This window comes from Oncorhynchus clarkii, chromosome 10 (assembly GCF_045791955.1).
Source record: "Oncorhynchus clarkii lewisi isolate Uvic-CL-2024 chromosome 10, UVic_Ocla_1.0, whole genome shotgun sequence".
Lineage (NCBI taxonomy): Eukaryota > Metazoa > Chordata > Actinopteri > Salmoniformes > Salmonidae > Oncorhynchus > Oncorhynchus clarkii.
Window position 1 is genome coordinate 23,525,881 of NC_092156.1, and position 22,732 is coordinate 23,548,612.

The following is a 22,732-nucleotide window of genomic DNA, read 5'->3' on the forward strand; positions in this document are numbered from 1 at the left end:
CTAATTTATACACAAGGCTGGAAAAATACAACCACTCTACATGTGAGATTTGACTGTTCAGCATGTAACAATATGAAGGTAGTATCGCTTTATAAATGTTGATTGCATTTAGTACCTCACAACCTACAGCAGATTGATATATGTATTATAATGAGGATATTCACCTTTGACAGTCAACATTCATTTATTAGTTTGGAGATGTCTTCCGGTCATTTCTTATTGAAATGAATCCTATCAGTGTTACCTTTTTTGTTATACCAACTTTATTACAGCTTGGCTAAAGTGAGGCAGCTTGATTGAAAGACAAAGGGTGAGTATACACCACCAAAGAAACCATTAAAAACTAATTATTTTTTAAATGTTTTGTTGTTTGTCAAAAATATTTCTGAATGAGAGAGACGATGTAAAACCCCAAAATGTCATCATAAAACATGAAATGCCTGCAGGGGAATTGCAGTTCCATTCATTGGAACAGAACAAAAACATCATTGTACAGAGAATAAAAGGTAAAAATAGTGAATTGAAAATGGTTTTAAGTTCAGCATAGCGAGGGTGAAATAATGTGCCTTCTACTTTGCTTATTCCAAATAGTACCAATGTTTTAAATGTGCTGGCATATCTAATAAGAAAAACAAATTGAAGAGAGAGGAAAGAATACAAGTCATCCACAGTGAATAGGAATTGGCTCAGATAAAATGAAAACAAGGACAGTTTGAGACCAACTGTCCGCCGCTGTCTTCCTTTAGATTATATTTCTGTGTGTGTGTTTTAAAGAGGGGGGTAATGTTATTTATGTGTAATGATATTTTCCTCATGTACATTTTTCGAAGATGATACGTAAAGCGTTGGATGTGTTTTGGAGTTATCAAAAGGTTGGAAAAAAAGAAAGGTAGTGGCTTGAGACTAGGCCTGCTCACAGTATAGTGGAAATAGGGTTCTTTTGAGGTTTTGGTATGCAGAAGAGAACGTGTGTGCGAACACAGTGGGAGAGATGAACAGAGCCACTGTGTAATTCAACACTCATAGGAAAGCCAACATCACAATCATAATGGAGAGAGTGAAAGAGGGGACGGTGAGGAGCAACGGCATGTTGACTGGGAAAAAAAAGAAGAATGAATAGAAAAGAAATTCAGAACAAGGCACAGAATTTTCTGCAAATGGTTGAACTAAACAAAATTCGTACCAGCAGTTTTGGGAGGTGTCGAATGGTGAAGCTCTACAGTGATTTCTGGCAACATCTGGCAACCCCCAAACCCCCCTCCCTCCCTACCCACCCACCCACCCTTAACCAAAACCTACTCTCCCTTCCCTATCTTTCCACCTTATACACACAAAACTGTTCCTCTTCAGCTGCACAGACTGGACTATACATTGTTCAATCCCTGGCAATCACCACTAAAACCAACCCATCCTACCCCCCTACCCAACCATACTTAAACCCCAAGCACCCCTCACCCAAGACAGTATGGTGTCCTACAGGGGACAGTATTGGGGCCCTGTGATTTCTATATGTAGTACTCCTTTTTCTCGTCCGAATTGTTGTGGCCCCCCTCTGCGTTGATAATGGCTGTGTCTGCATCTGCTGCATCGTCGGCTCCTTTAGCTTCATGCGTGAAGTAGGTACCTGAAGGGGGGAAAAGATAAGGAATTAACAAATTGATCAAAATGGACACTTCATTCCTAAGCTCATGAATGCCTACTCATACTTTTCCTTGACATTAACAAGCAAATCATTGAACCAAAACGACCCATCTGGTTAACTGTAAAATATACAGTTGTGGCCAAAAGTTTTGAGAATGACACAAATATTAATTTTCACAAAATCTGCTGCCTCAGTTTGTATGACGGCAATTTGCATATACTCCAGAATGTTATGAAGAGTGATCAGATGAATTGCAAAGTCCCTCTTTGCCATGCAAATGAACTGAATCCTCCAAAAACATTTCCAATGCATTTCAGCCCTGCCACAAAAGGACCAGCAGACATCATGTCAGGGATTCGCTTGTTAACACAGGTGTGAGTGTTGACGAGAACAAGGCTGGAGATCACTCTGATTGAGTTCGAATAACAGACTGGAAGCTTCAAAAGGAGGGTGGTGCTTGGAATCATTGTTCTTCCTCTGTCAAACATGGTTACCTGCAAAGAAACATGTGCCGTCATCATCGCTTTGCACAAAAAGGGCTTCACAGGCAGGGATATTGCTGCCAGTAAGATTGCACCTAAATCTACCATTTATTTGATCATCAAGAACTTCAAGGTGAGCGGTTCAATTGTTGTGAAGAAGGCTTCGGGACGCCCAAGAAAGTCCAGCAAGCGCCAGGACCGTCTCCTAAAGTTGATTCAGCTGCGGGATCGGGGCACCACCAGTACAGAGCTTGCTCAGGAATGGCAGCAGGCAGGTGTGAGTGCATCTGCACGCACAGTGAGGCGAACACTTTTGGAGGATGGCCTGGTGTCAAGAAGGGCAGCAAAGAAGCCACTTCTCTCCAAGAAAAACATCAGGGATAGACTGATATTCTGCAAAAGATACAGGGATTGGACTGCTGAGGACTGGGGTAAAGTCATTTTCTCTGATGAATCCCCTTTCCGATTGTTTAGGGCATCCGGAAAAAAGCTTGTCTGTGTCATGCCAACAGTAAAGCATCTTGAGACCATTCATGTGTGGGGTTGCTTCTCAGCCAAGGGAGTGGGCTCACTCACAATTTTGCCTAAGGACACAGCCATGAATAAAGAATGGTACCAACACATCCTCCGAGAGCAACTTCTCCCAACCATCCAGGAACAGTTTGGTGACGAACAATGCCTTTTCCAGCATGATGGAGCACCTTACCATAAGGCAAGAGTGTTAACTAAGTGGCTCGGGTAACAAAACATTGATATTTTGGGTCCATGGCTAGGAAACTCCCCAGACCACCTTAATCCCATTGAGAACTTGTGGTCAATCCTCAAGAGGCGGGTGGACAAACAAAAACACACAAATTCTGACAAACTCCAAGCATTGATTATGCAAGAAGGTCTGACAGCATGCCAGGGCGGATTGCAGAGATCTTGAAAAAGAATGCTCAACACTGAAAATATTGACTCTTTTGCATAAATTTCATGTAATTGTCAATAAAACCCTTTGATACTCATGAAATGCTTGTAATTATACTTCAGTATTCCATAGTAACATCTGACAAAAATAAAAAAAAAGACACTGAAGCAGCAAACTTTGTGGAAATTCATATTTGTGTCATTCTCAAAACTTTTGGCCACGACTGTATAATCTCATAAAATTTATGCCTTTGGCACGTTTACACAAACTCTAATGGAAACTGTAGCTTCAAAATTATACATCAGGTACTAGGTTTTTAATTCTGGTAGGTAAATTCTTTATTTGCCACTGCAAACCCCTCTGTTGGCATTCCATGGTTGGCATTCAAGATTTACACATGAAAATCTATTATTTGATTTCCATGAAACAAGCCAAACCAAGGGATGCTCAAGATTCAGCTTCAGCTCAGCTCATGCCTCCAAATGAACCTTGTCAAGTTCAACGAACGCGTGTGAATGAGCAATCCACTTCAAACTTAATTTCCGACAGGGATTATTCACATCCCAACAGTTTTGGGACTGATAATAAAGGCGATAGCCCAGACTGAATGGAGAAGGGCAAGGAGTAATTTGGAATCAAAACCAAACCATTGGCTGCACTCCAAAGAAAACCCCTTCAAATGTACAGTAGCCATAACAGAGAGAAAATAAGATGGGGCTCAGGAGGTATGGTAGAATTTCTAAAACAGAGTTTGGGGGGAGAGGGAAGTGGTTTTCTGATTGCCCAGGACAATCCTAGTATGACACTGAGTAAAATAAATCACAAAATGATAGTGTGTCTGTGCTCTTTTAAAATGTTTAACCTTGAGATTACACAGAGGTGCTTCTAGATAGAAAACAAAAGGCTTCGTCACATACCTTTGTGTCTTGCAAAGTACCGTCCCAAAATGATGAGTAGACAGAGCATGGCAAAGACAACCACAGCCACCACTCCTCCGATGACAGCATGGTCGACCGCTCTCGGTGCTCCCTCTCCAGCTCTAGAATCTGTAAGCACAGTAACAGAAACACCTTTTACAGAATCCACTAACAGTGCATGCCAAAGGGAAGACATCACGTCAACTTTGGTGGATAAGAGATCTCCAAAAAATTATGATTACATACATCACCTATAGTATATTGTCAGCTACTCCAGGCTTTGGAGTTGGAGAATAAGGGCCGATATTACAAGTTGGATGTAGGGGTGTAACGGTTCACCAAGCCCACGGTTCGGTACGTATTGCGGTATTGGGATTACGGTTTGGTTTCGGTACAGAGGGAGATTTAAATGCCAACAGTCACTGTAGTTCATTTGTATTTATTTAAGAAAATACAAAGTGTTGGTACATCATGATTCCGTATATGATCATGAGTCATATAATACCTGATGAGAGCACAATCATGAATACCAACACTTTGTATTTTCTTAAATGAAAACCCATGATTACTCAACAACAACACTAAAATAAATTGCAATATAAACATGGCTCAGACATTGTATAGGACTATGCTATAATGTTTTCTTACAAAGACAAAAATATCCACACTTCTGTGACTCTCATAAAGGGTTAATATAGCACGGTACTTCTCATTTACCACTCCGGGGTAATGTGATGGGCTGTCAGTGTTAAGTAGCTCTCTGTAGCCCTGGAGGTCCAGCCATCTGTAGTAAGCGCAATACAGGGTACATTGGCCAATTAATTGACAACTTCGGCTTTATCTTGCTTATAAAGAGTGGGCACCATCGGTTTGCTGAGAAGGGTACGAGAGGGCAAAGTTCGTAACGTAGCTCAAGTACTTTTCATGAGATGCTGAAACCCCGTATTCTTCTCAACCACCGAGAATGGGCGCATATCCATGGCTATAAACATACCCATCACTCTTTCATTTATTTGACCCAGTCAAAATAAACTGCAAAAGGGCTGTTTGAATGCAGAGGGGAGATTAAGTTGTTTTGTTGTCTTTTTGCGTTTCAGTCTTGCTCCGGTGGTAGGAATATTGGGGTGATGTCAGCGTAAATGTGTCAACATTTGCATTGGCTATTCTCGTTGAGCAGTGGCTCTCTCTGTCCATCGCCGTTGTAATCTACTGGGAAGACAAATGTTCCCAAACGGGAGATTTAAACGATGATGGAAGATCCTCCAATTCTGGTTTATCAACCCCACCACTCGCCATCGTACAAAACTAGTTCCCAGCTAAGATTTTAATTTTGATTACAATGTGTACAGGCTCTAGTGTACAGGCTCTACCGAATGGCCTGAAATTTAAAAAAGAAATAGACTTTATATTTAATCAAGAGGCCTACAAAGCAGTAAAAGCATTGCCTATAGACCTAGTGTTTTAATTTTGTATATATCTTTTTTTATGTATTAATTTGGGTTTACAGTGCGGACCGAACCGAGGTTCATGTACCGAACGGTTTGGTACAAATACGTGTACCATTACACCCCTCCGCAAAATGAGAATTATCAAAACATTTATGAAATTAAACAAATAAATGCCATGATGATCTTTCTAAAACACAATGTGATTCAAGTTTAATTTACATTTTATATTGCAGCTTCCACTGTAATGAAACTAAATATCAAATTGACTGAATCGTATAAAATGGCCAGAATGTGGCTTGAGTTTGATTTGTTAGGTAAAATGACTGTCTTCAGAGAATCACTATACAAACCGCATTTCACATCAAATCGTATTATTCACATGCGCAAATACAACAGGTTACAGTGAAATGCTTACTCACAAGCTCCTAATCGACAGTGCAGTTTAAAAAAATATGGATCAGAATAAGAGATAAAAGTAACAAGTAATTAAAGAGGAGCAGTAAAAAAAAGAGTCAATGTGCATAACACATAGTATGTTATCCAATTTACAGTGAGGGGATGCATAACTCTACTGTGGTTGGCCAAATAACTGAACAGCAGAAGATAGTAGAGCATTTAAACATGATTTATGAAGTGATACAGGCGGTTCTCAACTTCAATATACCAGAGCAAGCACCACTGTTCAAATAAATCTGGCCCCTGCCTTGTCTCGAGTCAGAGCAATACATTTAGCGCCTGCAATGACTAAAAAGTGCGGATCCCAGGCAATTTCTAAGAAAGATTTACACCAGCTTGGCCTGAAGAACAAGGAGCTTGCCTTAGAGGCTCCAAGCTGTAATGATATGTGAAGGTTATTGATCAAGTGTAGGGATCCATGACAACCAAAAGTTAATGGCGGTTTGTGGACTTGATTGGTTCTTCACAGTGCAAAGGAGGAGCAAAATCTTTCATCAATAGCTCACACTCTGCTAGGAAATGATAAAGTTTGGGGGAGAGAATAGATAGGAGGCCGGGTGCTTTGACAAGGCCTAATGTCAGTGAGAGGGAAAAGTTTCAGATTCATTGAGGGGTTATACATTTGTAAAAGTGAGAAACTAGTTGTCCTTTGATAATAGCCTATGGTCAGTGGTGTAAAGTACTGAAGTAAAAATACTTTACAGTACTACTTAAGTAGTGTTTTGGGGTATCTGTACTTACCTATTTATATTTGACTACTTTTACTTCACTAGATTCCTAAAGAAAAGTATGTACTTTTTACCTCATACATTTTCCCTGACACCCAAAAGTACTCATTACATTTTGAATGCTCAGCAGGACAGAAAATGGTCCAATTCACACTTATAAAGACAACATCCCTGGTCATCCCTACTGCCTCTGATCTGGCGGACTCACTAAACACAAATGCTTTGTTTTTAAATTATGTCTGATTGTTGTAGTGTGACCCTGGCTATCCGTAAATACAAATAGTGCCATCTGGTTTGCTTAATATAAGTAATTTAAAATTATTCTTACTTTTACTTTTGATACTTAAGTATATTTTAGCAGCTACCTTTAATTTTGATACTTAAGTATATTTAAAACCAAATACTTTTAGACTTTTACTCAAGTAATATAAGAATAGTGTATTTTTTCCACCATTGCCTATGCTACATATCACAGTTACATTCCCATATACTGTATATCAAAGGACTCACAGGTTCCATTTTGTCATTCCGGGTGTTTAACTCCAGACTTATTTATGTTAACAGGTGCATCTCCTCCAAAGAGCTATCTCGGAAAGATAGGAAGGCTAGAGGGAATGGAGAAAAGGAGGGAAAAATGAACAACCATCCTCTTTGCAATCGACTCGCGTGGAATCCATCAGCCCATCCCTCATAGGTACACACTGCAATCTCTCGCACTCATCTCTAGCCTAAATCCCAGCTCAAGGCTTTTCCTGTGGGAGCTCAAAAAACTAAACTGGCAGGCCACAACTTATTATAGGATAACGAAGAGTGAGAGAAGCCCATGCTGTTGTGGAACACGCCCCCCCCCTCCTCACCCAACTCACCTCATAAACAACTTACTGGTGGGGGAGGGAAAGGGGAAGAGAACGCCACAGTCACAGTGCTACCTGCCAAACTCAACCAAACATTACTTGATAAGCCTAATAGGTTATTTTAAATTCAGATTTCCTTTTCCGCGCTGGGCAGATTCAATTAAAGTCAGCAGAAATCCTTTTGACACCTAATTCGCTCTTGTCAAAGAGGGAGGTAAAGACGTGCGTTAACACACTTTCCTATTAAGATGTTAAAGTGGATCCTGGGCTGCACCAGTCCGTCGGGGCTGGGGGATAAACAGAAGCCTATGGAAATGTCAGGGAATTTCGCTCTGCCCTCTCCCCTGGATAAAACACGTCCTTTTTCAGTAAATTCTGTACTGAATGAGGGACGGGTGGATGAGGGAGGGAGGGAGGAGAGGAGGCACTGTGTCCACGGTGGGTTTGACGTCCCACTCAGGTCATTCGCTCTGACTGCACTTGTACTTGACACTAATTCACATAAACTGACAAATGGGCTGGGCTTGGGGAGCCGACTGTCGCCTCCCATCCCTCCTCGGGAGTGATCTGGCTCTAACCCCTCCCTTCCTCCCTTGCCCCGCCCCGCCCTCCCCTGCCCTGCCAGCCTCTGTGGAGCAGCCGTATGACATGGGGCCGGGGACTGCAGTCAACAACAATCAGGCTGTAGATTGGCGTTTATGATGACTCGCAGTAAGGGGCGTTGCTCAGGTAATACAGAACGCCACTGTACTCTAACGCAATCAGAAGAGGATAAATTGTAATTTTATAAAAGTCCACTGTATACCTACATTGTTGCATTGTGTAATTTCAGAGAGGGCAGATGGTATGGAAATGAGTTGCTTCACTCTCTCACACAAACCAACAAACGCCTAACACATAAGATGGCGCCGAAGACCATGGCTGACGTTTTACATCCTCTAAACCAATTGTGCAATTTTGTTACTTTTTTTGCATAACTTACTTTTTTACTTATTGTGTACATAATATTGCTGCTACCATCTCTTATGACCAAAAACAACTTCTGTACATCAGAAAAGCGGTTACTCACCGCGGACTGGAAGAAACGTTTACCTTTAACGAGTCCGACGTGAAGGATATCCTGCTTTCACTGGAAAAGGCCCAAATTCACGCCTTTTGCGTGAAGACGCCGGAAAGGGGACGCAGATCGGGGATCCTTCTGAGAATCCGACGGCAAGCGAGTAAACTCCCAATGCCTTCCATTCTTCTTGCCAATGTGCAAACTGCAACATCTTGTATTTCACCGAGATGTGGCTGAACGAAGAAACGGACAATATAGAGCTGGCGGGATTTTGCATGCACCGGCAGAACAGAGACGCTCCCTCTGGTAAGACGAGGGGTGGGGTTGTGTGTCTTTTTGTCAATAACAGCTGGTGCACGATGTCTAATATTAAAGAAGTCTCGAGGTATTGCTCTCTTGAGGTAGACCACCTTTACTCCATACACAGAGATGCACACAAAGCTCTCCCCCGCCCTCCATTTGGCAAATCTGACCATAATTCTAACCTCCTGATTCCTGCTTACAAGCAAAAACTAAAGCAGGAAGTACCAGTGACTCACTCAATAAAGAAGTGGTCAGATTCCTGCTACACTACAGACCTGTTTTGCTAGCAGACTGGAATATGTTCCGGGATTCATTCAATGGCGAGCTGCCCAGTGACCCGAGCCTACCAGACGAGCTAAATGCCTTTTATGCTTGCTTCGGGGCAAGCAACACTGAAGCATGCACAAGAGCACCAGCTGTTCTGGATGACTGTGTGATAACGCTCTCTGTAGCTGATGTGAACAAAACCTTTAAACAGGTCAACATTCACAAAGCCGCTGGGCCAGACGGATTACCAGGATGTGTACTCAAAGCATGCATGGCCCAACTGTCAAGTGTCTTCACTGACATTTTCAACCTCTCCCTGACCGAGACTGTAATACCTACATGTTTCAAGCAGACCACCATAGCCCCTGTACCCAAGGAAGCGAAGGTAACCTGTATAAATTATTACCGCCTTGTGGCACTCACGTCAGTAGCCATGAAGTGCTTTGAAAGGCTGGTCATGGCTCATATCAACAGTATCCTCCCATACACCCTAGACCCACTCCAATTCGCATACTGCCCCAACAGATCCACAGATGACACAATCTCGCACTCCACACTGCCCTTTCTCACCCGGACAAAAGGAACACCTATGTGAGAATGCTGTTCATTGACTACTGCTCAGCGTTCAACACCATAGTAATTTTTCCTTTTTCCAACAATTGTTTACAGACAGATTATTTCACTTATAATTCACTGTATCACAATTCCAGTGGGTCAGAGGTATACATACACTAAGTTGACTGTGCCTTTAAACAGCTTGGAAAATTCCAGACAATGTCATGGCTTTAGAAGCTTCTGATAGGCGAATTGACATTAATTTAGTCAATTGGAGGTGCACCTGTGGGTGTATTTCAAGGCCTAGCTTCAAACTCAGTGCCCTTTTGCTTGACATCATGGGACATTCAAAAGAAATCAGCCAATCAGCCAAGTTGTAGACCTCCACAAGTCTGTTTCATCCTTGGGAGCAATTTCCAAACACCTGAAGGTAACCACGTTCATCTGTACAAACAATAGTACACAAGTATAAACACCATGGGACCACGCAGCCATCATACCACTCAGGAAGGAGACACGTTCTGTCTCCTAGAGATGAACGTACTTTGGTGCAAAAAGTGCAAATCAATCCCACAACAACAGCAAAGGACCTTATGAAGATGCTGGAGGAAACAGGTACAAAAGTATCTATATCCACAGTACAGCGAGTCCTATATCGACATAACCTGAAAGGCCGCTCAGCAAGGAAGAAGCCACTGCTTCAAAACTGGCATAAAAAAAGCCAGACTACGGTTTGCAACTGCACATGGGGACAAAGATCATACTTTTTGGAGAAATGTCCTCTGGTCTGATGAAACAAAAATATAACTGTTTGGCCATAATGACCATCGTTATGTTTGGAGGAAAAAGGGGGAGGCTTGCAAGCTTTGCTGCAGGAGGGACTGGTGCACTTCACAAAATAGATGGCTTCATGAGGTAGGAAAATTATGTGGATATATTGAAGCAACATCTCAAGACATCAGTTAAGTTAAAGCTTGGTCTCAAATGGGTCTTCCAAATGGACAATGATCCCAAGCATACTTCCAAAGTTGTGGCAAAATGGCTTAAGGACAACAAAGTCAAGGTATTGGAGGGCCATCAAAAAGCCCTGACCTCAATCCTATAAAAAATGTGTGGGCAGAATTGAAAAAGCATGTGTGAGCAAGGAGGCCTACAAACCTGACTCAGTTACACCAACTCTGTCAGGAGGAATGGGCCAAAATTCACCCAACTTATTGTGGGAAGCTTGTGGAAGGCCTGTACCCCTGCACACTGACTTGGTACCGATGTCCCCTGTATATAGCCTCGTTATTGTTATTCTTATTGTGTTACTTTTTATTATTACTTTTTATTTTAGCCTACTTGGTAAATATTTTCTTCTTCTTGAGCTGCACTGTTGGTTAAGGGTTTGTAAGAAAGCATTTCACGGTAAAGTCTAAACTTGTTTTATTATGCTCATGTGGCAAATAAGGTTTGATTTGATTTGGTTTGATCTCATCCAGCCCATTCTTCCCCCGTAATATTCCGTAATGCACAGGGAATTGGCATGGTAATGAAAACCCCTGAAGTGTCTGTCCATCCAAATTGACTGAAATGTGTCACTTAATTATACATTAATTATACGTGCTTATAGAGAAATCATTACCACCAACAGCAATCCTTGTTAAACACTGAAGATTTACTCATATAAGACTGGAGGACTGGAGCGTTCCTGCCTTTCTATACGTCAAACAGTTATGGAGGTTAATAAGGAGATAACATGGTGTATGTTTTCAACTGATTGAAACAAAATCCTTAAGGCACATTAACCCTCCGTCTCCCTTCACCATGTGGATTAAGATCAAGGCCATAGTCAATCAAAACAGGTATATAGTCGCTTTCGGGTGAGGCAACACAACAATTCTCCTTGTGTTACATGTTGAAAATTATATCCGGTTGACTTTTTTATCTCACACAGTACACTTGGTTTAAAATTAATCCAATTGTGCATTCTCACAGCACAACAAAGTGTTGTTATGTCTAACCTAGACAGACTTGGTTCATGTTTTGTCTGAACAGGGCCCAGAATGCAAACCTCTGTGTAACCAAATGCCTTTGAAGACAAAGTGCCAGGACCCAGCAAGGACAGGCACCCAGATCTCTCTATCCTCCATCACTCATCTTTCTCCACAGCTGCCACCCCCCCCCCCCCCCCCCCCCCCGTGGAGAGGGAGATTGCTACAGACATGGAGAGATGGCACAGTGATACAAGATGCCAGGAAGTCAGGGCTGGATGCTTTCCTCCATGCCCGGGCCTGTCTGGGGTGTTACCCCGATTATTACCCAGAGGCTGGAGCCCCCCAAGGCACAATACTATGGACCAACCTGGTGTTAATAGGGCACAGTGGGCAACCCTTCTTGGTGAGGCATCAGGCCTGTCTCAAGGTCAACTAAGGTCATGAGAAGAGAAAGTGTATGACGTGGAAAGTTAGAACTACGTTCTATAGTGCATTCGGAATGTATTAAGACCCTTGACTTTTCCCCAAATAATGTACGTTACAGCCTTATTCTAAAATAGATTTAAAAAAAAAAAAATCCTCATCAATCTACACACAATACCCCATAAGGCCAAAGCAATTTTTTCTAAATTTAAACAGAAATACCTTATTTACATAAGTATTCAGACCCTTTGCTAGGAGACTCGAAATTGAGCTCAGGTGCATCCTGTTTCCATTGATCAGATGTGTCTACAACTTGATTGGAGTCCACCTGTGGTAAATTCAGTTGATTGAACATGATTTGGAAAGGCACACACCTGTCTATATAAGGTTCCACAGTTGTCAGAGCAAAAACTTAGCCATGAGGTCGAAGGAATTGTCCGTAGAGCTCAGACTGGAATGTACTCCCTGTTCACCCACGAAGGTGTGGCCACGCAGCAGCGCCTCTTCAACCTCAGGAAACTGAAGAAATTCGGCTTGCCACCAAAAGCACTTACAAACGTTTACAGATGCACAATCGAGAGCATCCTGTCTTGCTGTATCACCGCCTGGTACGGCAACTGCTCCGCCCACAACCGTAAGGCTCTCCAGAGGTTAGTGAGGTCTGCACAACGCATCACCGGGGGCAAACTACTTGCCCTCCAGGACACCTACACCACCCGATGTCACAGGAAGGCCATAAAGATCATCAAGGACAACAACAACCTGAGCCACTGCCTGTTAACCCCGCTATCATCCAGAAGGCGAGGTCAGTACAGGTGCATCAAAGCAGGGACCGAGAGACTGAAAAACAGCTTATATCTCAAGGCCATCAGACTGTTAAACAGCCACCACTAACATTGAGTGGTTGCTGCCAACATACCGACTCAACTCCAGCCACTTTAATAATGGAAATTGATGTAAATTTTTTTTATCACTAGCCACTTTAAACAATGCCACTTAATATAATGTTCACATACCCTACATTACTCATTTCATATGTATATACTCTACTCGATACCATCTACTGCATCTTGCCTATGCCGTTCTGTACCATCACTCATTCATATATCTTTATGTACATATTCTTTATCCCTTTACACTTGTGTGTATAAGGTAGTAGTTGTGGAATTGTTAGTTAGATTACTCGTTGGCTACTACTGCATTATCGGAACTAGAAGCACAAGCATTTCGCTACACTCGCATTAACATCTGCTAACCATGTGTATGTGACAAATAAATTGGATTTGAATTGTTGAGGCACAGATCTGGGGAAGGGTACCAAAACAATTTCTGCAGCATTGAAGATCCCCAAGAACACAGTGGCCTCCATCATTCTTAAATGGAAGAAGTTTGGAACCACCAAGACTCTTCCTAGAACTGGCCACCCAGCCAAACTGGGCAATCAGGTGAGAAGGGCCTTTGTCGGGGAGTTGACCAAGAACCCGATGGTCACTAAGACAGAGGAAACCACTCCTCAGAAAGAAGCCACTCCTCAGTAAAAGGCACATGACAGCCCGCTTGTAGTTTGCCAAAAGGCACCGAAAGGACTCTCAGACCATGAGAAACAAAATTATTTGGTCTGATGAAACCAAGATTGAACTCTTTGGCCTGAATGCCAAGCGTCACATCTGGAGGAAACCTGGCACCATCCCTACGGTGAAGCATGGTGGTGGCAGCATCCATGCTGTGTGAATGTTTTTCAGTGGCAGGGACTGGAAGACTAGTCAGGATCGAGAGAATAATTTACGGAGTACAGAGAGATCCTTGATGAAAACCTGCTCCAGAGTGCTCAGGACCTCAGACTAGGGCGAAGGTTCACGTTCCAACAGGACAGCGACCCTAAGCACACACAAGACAACGCAGGAGTGGGGACAAGTCTCAATGTCCTTGAGTGGCCCAGCCAGAGCCTGGACTTGAACCTGATTGAACATCTCTGTAGAGACCTGAAAATAACCGTGCAGTGACACTCCTCATCCAACCTGACAGAGCTTGAGAGAATCTGCAGAGAAGGATGGGAGAAACTCCCTAAATTCAGGTGTGCCAAGATTGTTGCATCATACCCAAGAACACTCGAGGCTGTAATCTCTGCAAAAGGCTTTTCAACAAAGTACTGAGTAAAGGGCCTGAATACTTATGTAAAAGTAATATTGCAGGTTTTTTTTAAAGTGTAAAAACCTGTTTTCGCTTTGTCATCATGGGTATTGTGTGTAGACTGATGAGGGGAAAAATGATTTAATCCATTTTGGAATAAGGCTGTAATGTAACAAAATGTGGAAAAAGTCAAGGGGTATGAAAACTTTCCAAATGCACTGTATTTTGGTAAGTTACTGTTTCTCACAAGGGCAAGGCAAAAAGCAAGTCATAAAATCTGAGAGCCTTCAATGAATTCTTCTTACATTCTGCTTATGTTCACAAAAGTGAAATTGAATTGTGAACTGTATATAGAAATATTTAGACTTCAAATTCATTTGAACAAATGGAACCAAAATTTGTGAAAGTAAAGGATGAAAATATATTTTTCAAGTTAATTGAAAAGTAATCTAAACTTTTCCTTTCAGCAAATCTACGTAAATCTAAAGACTATTTCCAACTGCCAAAACACAACATTCAACCCAAGGTAAGTTGATGTATTGAAGTCAGAGTCATCTTCTTTGTATGTAGAAAATGGCAGACAGAACCAGTCTCTAGGCAGTCCTCAATCAGACAACAACTGAAACAAACACCCAAGTGACATTTCTGGGTTTTCAAAGTACAACTCCAAGACAAGGACCAAAAGAGAAAGAAGAATAGGTCCCAACAAAACCGTGTGGATGCAGGAACTTGGGGTTGAAGTGAAATACCATTGTGAACACAGTCGTGATGAAGGGAATTAAAGGATGACTCTCAGGGGGTGTCCATCTGCAGACCACATTGGGAGTGATGTCATGTTGGGTTACCCTCAAACACGCTTCCCTGATAGAGTTGGTGACCGGCCCTTATAGGAAGTCATCCACGGACAATGGAGTCACGATAACACTCGCTGAGGGATGGCTGGCTTGATAGGGTCGATGCACTCTGCTGCCCACACCTTTTATAACCCGAGACACATTCTCCGACAACCGGAGAGGAAAACACAGGCATGATGGAGTCTTCGGTGTATTGCTGCTATGATGTGGCGATGTGTCATGTGAGTAGCAGCGCCTTCCTTTGGGGAACATCAACTTGGATTCCTTTGGACCAAAGAGATCACCAAAGAAGGAGCATTCTTTTAAGATTTGTCCCCTCTTGCTTTTTCAAACGGGACACCTTGGGGTAATATTTTTCAGTCTCTCTCTCTACTGAACAAAATATAAACACAACATGCAACAATTTCAAAGATTTTACTGAGTTACAGTTCATATAAGGTAATTCATTAGGCCCTAATATATGGATTGGACTGGGAATACAGATATGCATGTTGGTCACAGATACCTTTAAAAAAAAGGTAGGGGCGTGGATCAGAAAACCAGTCAGTATCTGGTGTGACCACTATTTGCCTCATGTAGTTCGACAGATCTCCTTCACATAGATTTGATCAGGCTGTTGATTGTATCCCGTGGAATGCTGTCCCACTCTTTAATGGCCGCGTGAAGTTGCTGGATATTGGTGGGAACTGGTACACGCTGTCGTACATGTCGATCCAGAGCATCCCAAACGTGCTCAATGGGTGATATGTCTTGTCAGTATGCAGGCCATGGAAGAACTGGGACATTTTCAGCTTCCAGGAATTATGTAAACATCCTTCTTGCAACATGGGGCTGTGCATTATCATGCTGAAAAATGAGGTGATGGCGGAGGATGAACGGCACGACAATGTAGTCACGGTATCTCTGTGCATTCACATTGCCATTGATAAAATGCAATTGTGTTTGTTGTCCGTAGCTTATGTCTGCCCATACCATAACCCCACCGCCACCATGGGGCACTCTGCTGACATCAGCAGACCGCACGCCCGCACGACACCATACACGCTGTCTGCCATCTGCCTGGTACAATTAAAACCGTGATTCATCCGCGAAGAGCACACTTCTTCAGCGTGCCAGTGGCCATCGAAGGTGAGTATTTTCCCACTAAAACGCGGATAAAGGTGGCTTATAGTAGAGAAATTAACATTAAATTATGTGGTAACAGCTCTCGTGGACATTCCTGCAGTCAGCATGCCAAGTGTACGCTCCCTCAAGTTGTGTGACAAAACTGCACATTTTAGAGTGGCCTTTCATTGTCCCCAGCACAAGGTACACCTGTGTAATGATCATGCTGTTTAATCAGCTTCTTGATATGCCATGCCTGTCAGGTGGATGGATTATCTTGGCAAAGGAGAAATGCTCACTAACAGGGATGTAAACAAAATTGTCCACAAAATCTGAGAGAAATTAGCTTTTGTGCGTATGGAACATTTCTATTATATTTTATTTCAGCTCATGAAACATGGGAACAACACTTTACATGTTGCGTTTATATTTTTGTTCAGTATATATTGTCCGTGGGAAAGTAGAGAAGATCTGTGTCTATAGTTCTTGCAGAAAATATATTGTCCCCAGTCATCCATACCTCCCTGTGGTTCTGGGTTTTGATCTAGAACAACACACTCCAATTTACCCCCAAATGACCTAAATGACAAACACCCAAGCTATATACTAAAGCCCCACAGACACCTGACTCTGTCCTCCCTTCACTCCTTTCCATACTCGTTCTCTCTTTCTCTCCATGATTGTTTTGTTAAGTGTCGCCAGAGGATAGAGAGGGTGAGAGTGTTTCCATCCCTCTCCCGGTTGTTTGCTGTTCAGGTGGAGAGAGAGTGGAAATGTGTTGTTCTCCCTCTTCCACCCCCCATCCTTCCCCCCCTACTTCTCCCCATCTCGTGAGTGGAGCCTGTAGCCACACTTGATCTTGCTCTCAGAGTCAATTACTTTGCTTCCTCGGGATAAGGCTGCTGTTTTGTAGCACCCTGGATCGGGGTGCTCATTGTCAAGTTCTAATAACTTTCTCAAAGGAAGCACAGGATAGCAATAGATGCTATCCTCTGGTGAACAATTAAAATGGTATTCAGTCTGGCCTATAGCCATCTCTCCTTGTTTTGCTGCTTTTCGACATTTAGGAAGCACTCACACACAAACCAATATGCACAACATTATTTTTGTAAATCTCCACTACGCATTTCAAATACATTAGTCGAGACAATTTATGAGCATCGCTCACTGAAACCAAGGATACGTTTCAGGGTGTCTTTGAAAATATCTTCTCTGTTTCAATAAGCAACATTTGTGAATTACCTAGCCAATTCCAGGAACGGCCCTCCCACTCCAATTGATCAGCTGTGGCAATGTAAATAAATCCCGATCTGTGAACTATCCTACAGAGGCTAGCCTAGAGATGCTTTGTCTACATGCCATAGGTACTGTATACAAAACTGCAAACAAACATGACTGTGAGTGAGTGAGTGTGTTTGTGTGTGTGTCCAAGTCTGTAAATATGTGATTGAATGTGTTGGGTTCTGTGAACACACTGGGTGCCCGCTCATGGTGGCGTGTAGATCTGTAGCTCTGGCCTGTCCCCTGCTGAGGTCCGTGTGTATTATGATAAGGAATGAGGAGACTAAGCCATTTTCAGCTTTAATATCTCATGATTAGAGATAATTAGACGGCAGCACAAGGAGGAAAAGCATGGCTAGGGTTCACAGGGCAAGACGTGTACACGTGTGTGTATGTCAGAGGGACTACTACAGTACTGGGCTATTTAGCTAAAGAATCCCTGTGTCGTGCTTGTCTCAGAGCAGAGCGAAACAGTGCTAAAATAGTTGTAGGCTTTTGCTTCTAACTTCAATATGCTCTTTAAATAAATAAGACCTACACCATTTTTAACAGTATATCTAAAAATGATGTGACTCTATAGTAATATCCAAGGGGCATTTTCCATTAGGATCTGTGAGAATATCTTGAGAATATCTAAGGGGCTTTTATATAATTCTAAATTAATTAATAATAGCTTTGTTTAAAAAGTAACATTTTGCAGATTTTCGTTTTCATTTAACCTAGAGTGAGGGTGAGACATTCTCACTCATTTGTAAATAAAACCAGTTACTTAGAATGATTTACTTCTGGAGAAACCTAACTTGATTTTTTAGCAGACATCACTTGCTTATATTCAGTCAACACATATCTTAAGAATATCATGGGATATTTGAACATTTTTGTTTCTCCATGCTTGTCTCAGAGCAGCGCGAAACAGTGCAGAAATGGATGGCCACAGCGGGAAGGCTATGTATTCTGTGCCCACTCGTGGTATCGCTCTTCGGTTACACATCCTTGGAATAGCAGAACAGCATAACGGTCCGGACGGCCCTTGTTGTGACTGGTGAGCAGTTGGTCAAGTTCTGTGGTCAGAAGAGAAATGGAAATATCAGGGTGAACCGAAAATCTGACCAACCCACCACGTACTGTATGTTGACTCTGCCTGTCGGAGGTGGAGTTACCGAGCTCACAGGTGTGCCTGGCATGGATTGTGACGCCATCTCATTCCTATTCAACGCGTGAGTGAGTCAATGACTATTCAAGCCATTGACTCACTAATGAATGAAGTTGATGAACGATCGGCAAAGGCAATCTGTGGGCATCACGGCTCGGTAAGAAATGTTTTATTTATATATACAGTTGAAGTCAGAAGTTTACATACACCTCTGCCAAATACATTTAAACTCAGTTTTTCACAATTCCTGACATTTAATCCTAGTAAAAATTCCCTGTCTTAGGTCAGTTAGGATCACCACTTTATTTTAAGAATGTGAAATGTCAGAATAATAGTAGCGAGAATTATTTCTTTCAGCTTTTTTTTCTTTCATCGCATTGCCTTTAAATTGTTTAACTTGAGTCAAACGTTTCGGGTAGCCTTCCACAAGCTTCCACCAATAAGTTGTGTAAATTTTTGCCCATTCCTCCTGACAGAGCTGGTGTAACTGAGTCAGGTTTGACTTGCAAGCCTCCCCCATTTTCCTCCAAACATAACGATGGTCATTATGGCCAAACAGTTCTATTTTTTTTTCATCAGACCACAGGACATTTCTCCAAAAAGTACAATCTTTGTCTCCATGTGCAGTTGCAAACAGTAGTCTGGCTTTTTTATGGCGGTTTTGGAGCAGTGGCTTCTTCCTTGCTGAGCGGCCTTTCAGGTTATGTCGATATAGGACTCGTTTTACTGTGGATATAGATACTTTTGTACCTGTTTCCTCATCACAAGGTCATTTGCTGTTGTTCTGGGATAGATTTGCACTTTTGCACAAAAGTACGTTCATCTCTAAGAGACAGAACACGTCTCCTTCCTGAGCAGCATGATGGCTGCGTGGTCCCATGGTGTTTATACTTGCGTACTATTGTTTGTACAGATGAACGTGGTACCTTCAGGCGTTTGGAAATTGCTCTCAAGGATGAACCAGACTTGTGGAGGTCCACATTGTTTTTCTGAGGTCTTGGCTGATATCTTTTGATTTCCCATGATGTCAAGCGAAGAGGCACTGAGTTCGAAGGTATACATCCACAGGTACACCTCCAATTGACTCAAATTATGTCAATTAGCCTATCAGAAGCTTCTAAAGCCATGACATAATTTTCTGGAATTTTCCAAAGGTAAGTGATTTATTTTATCGCTATTTCTGATTTTGTGACGCCTGTGCTGGTTTGAACAAGTATTTTGATGTGGGGCGCTGTCCTCAGATAATCGCATGGTATGCTTTCGTCGTAAAGCCTTTCTGAAATCTGACAACGCGGTTGGATTAACAAGAAGTTAACCTTTTAAACGATGTAAGACACTTGTATTTTCATGAATGTTTAATATTACGATTTTTGTATTTTGAATTTCGTGCTCTGCAATTTCACCGGATGTTGTCATAGTGGCACGCTAGCGGGACACCGATCCCAAAGAGGTTTTTAAGCATCGAATACATTGCAAGTTGAGGGATTTTCACAACAGTAGCCGGGCTATAAAAAGTATATTGTCCTGCTAATAGGACTCATTTGCATAATGGGCTACATTCTTTATTGTAACCACAATGTCACACATCATTTGTATCTACCTTTCAAATTACTTTTAGAGTTTGGGAATTACACGTGCGCTTTCTTTTTAGTTACATTGTTTTAGTTCGAATGTGCAGACTTTTTTTCTTTAAATTATTGTTTTATGTAGGATGCTACATTTTTGATCAGTTGCAATTGTAAGTAGGCGTAATAAAAAAATCCTACTTCTATTAGGCTGTTAAGCCTCATAGCCTACCTCAGCCAGTTAAAATAACTTATGTAGGTCTAGGCTCTGAAGAAATAGACGCCAATTAAGCCCTCTTGTGTGTAAAGTCAAATTTAAAATTCAAAAGGCACTCGCACATCTGAGCTATGTTTTTTGCAGGTGCATGGCAACAGACGGATAAGATGAGAAAAAAGAAGGAACGCGCACACTGCTCTTGGTCGTATCACTGATCTTTAATAAGCTTTATGTATCGGCCTCATGGACTTCGTCAGAGCTTTTGTGAGTTTTTTAAAATTAGCTCCCTTATCTAGACCTAGCCACACCAACGTATCGAAAAGGGTTGGAGGCGAAGGAAAAACAAAGTGCTACCAAATATAACAATATGCATTTCATAAATATTAAATTAAAGTGTGTACATGAAACGTATTAAACACGTCTGTATAACCACAATGAGGACATCGACCTACCAAGCAAGTTTTCATAAATCATTGGGTCCAGTGTAAGAAAAACGTCAGAGTAATTTGAAATAGGAGCATAATTCATGTTCAAATTTACAAAACATACATAGCCATTTTATCACTAAGACCTTTAGGAAATAATGTCTGGAGGGTGATAATCCAAAAACATTCTGGCTGATTTTGTTTTGTGGCTGGCAGTTGGCATGGACCATTTTATCGCATAAATAAAACATGCCAGTGTTTCTTGACCGCATCTTCTACTTTTTGCGAGTTCAAAGTATATGTAGTTGTGAACATTATAGGGTGTTCTTTAGCTTGAACAGGTCTTTTTTTTTATCCGTTCATGTCGTGTTTTCAGCAATGCTAAATGAAGAGCTTCATCCATACATTGTGGAGGATATGATCTTCTTTGAAACCTTGGGGAGGCTATTAGACAAGTCTTTAGTAAAGGTTGAATAGTCTATTGTTCAGATAGTAGCCCATCCTGCTATGCTTGTGAAAAACGATTTATAATACTTTTTCCCCTTTCCACATGTTAAAGATTCCAATAGATAAATGTTTTTAGCCACAATCGGCCCCAACCCCAATTAATACATTTGGGCACAGTCGATAGTGTGCTGGACTTCGGGCTAGAATGTTGAGGATTCGAAACCTGCTCACTGCTATAAAGAATGAGTTTGATACACCTGGTATTGGATATGGCTGAAAAAAAACTTGCTAAATAGCGATTTTTGTAAATTAACTTTATGACAAAAAATATGCTCAATCGTTTGTCTCTACATTAACTAACATATTCCTCTCAATTGTACATTTTTTGCTTGACTCGTTATGACGTTACAACTACATACATTTGTTTGTGTAAGCTCTCAACTTTTAAAGTAGCTCTGCTGCTGCTGTATATCACACACAGCAGCATGTTGATATGCATGTGCTCCTATGGTGCTATCCTTCTCATTGTCTTATACTTAAGCAGGTCTTATAAGTATGAGGCAAGGTTGGGGTCAAATCCAATTGAATTCTTGAATTCACTCATGAAGTGAAGAATTTACATTGAATTCAATTAAAATTTCAATAATCTCCAAGTTATGAAATTGGAATTAGACTGTTTGAACTGGAAAAACATTTATTCTTTGGAATTTTATATTTGTACATTTCTCAGTAAATGGAATGAATGCGCTCAGTATCAATCATTTACTGCAGGATTTGTTTTTGATCATTTAAACTTCTATTTCCAGTGCCTGAACAATGACATGATCAGCCTGAAAGCCTGAGGGAATTGAATTTGATTTCAAATGTGTAGAATTGTTGGGAATAATATTGAATTGGGAATTGAATTATTGTAATTTACCTAACAAAGGAATTCAATTATCGCTGAATTCAAAGACTGAATTTGAATTTAATTAAATGGAATTTACAGGGGAGGGAATCGAATTAGAATATAATTTGTGGAATAATTTGAGGAATTAACCCCAACCGTAGTATAGTAATTTGAGGAATTAGTAATTTGAGGAATTAATCCCAACCGTAGTATAAGGTCTGAAGTGTTTTTACCCAACATCAATATGACGATAGAGGTTAAGGATATGTGAACAAAACTCACTCACTCTTCCATCAGCGTCAGTTAGAGGCATGGTCACCTCACTCAGGAGCACAACCAACAAAGGCAACTGGGGCAAGATGTAGATATCGCTCTGCCATTATCTGGTAGCAAAAATTACGCATTGGCCAATTTTAGTTTCATATGACAAAACAAGCAAGTGTAGATCATCATTCTACCATCTAAATCACTTTCAAATATCTTTAAAATAACAAACAATTTTGTATTTTCAGCAGCTTGAAGCTGGTGGACAAAACTGAAAGTAAAAGACTCAAAAGCTAAACTTAAGGAGGTTGCGGGGGAGGGGAGGAGGATGTAAAGTTGTTTGAATTCAGGTGTTATAGGCAAAACACCTAGTTTACACAAG

General features: G+C 41.5%; 1 protein-coding gene across 3 annotated transcripts in view; it reads right to left on the minus strand.

Moving 5' to 3' along the window:
• Positions 1-1,327: 1,327 nt before the first annotated feature.
• Positions 1,328-22,732, minus strand: part of LOC139419477 (cell adhesion molecule 1-like) — a 521,843-nt gene continuing 500,438 nt past the window's right edge. For 2 of the 3 annotated variants that reach the window (XM_071169427.1, XM_071169426.1), the window contains 2 exons: positions 3,952-4,080; positions 1,328-1,624 (listed from right to left, as the gene is read on the minus strand). In XM_071169427.1, coding sequence (XP_071025528.1) covers positions 1,506-1,624; positions 3,952-4,080 — 248 coding nt within the window. In that variant the 3' untranslated portion in view covers positions 1,328-1,505. Of the gene's footprint in view, positions 1,625-3,951; positions 4,081-18,314; positions 18,452-22,732 lie in introns of those variants that run through there. The other variant, XM_071169428.1, reaches the window with a different exon arrangement.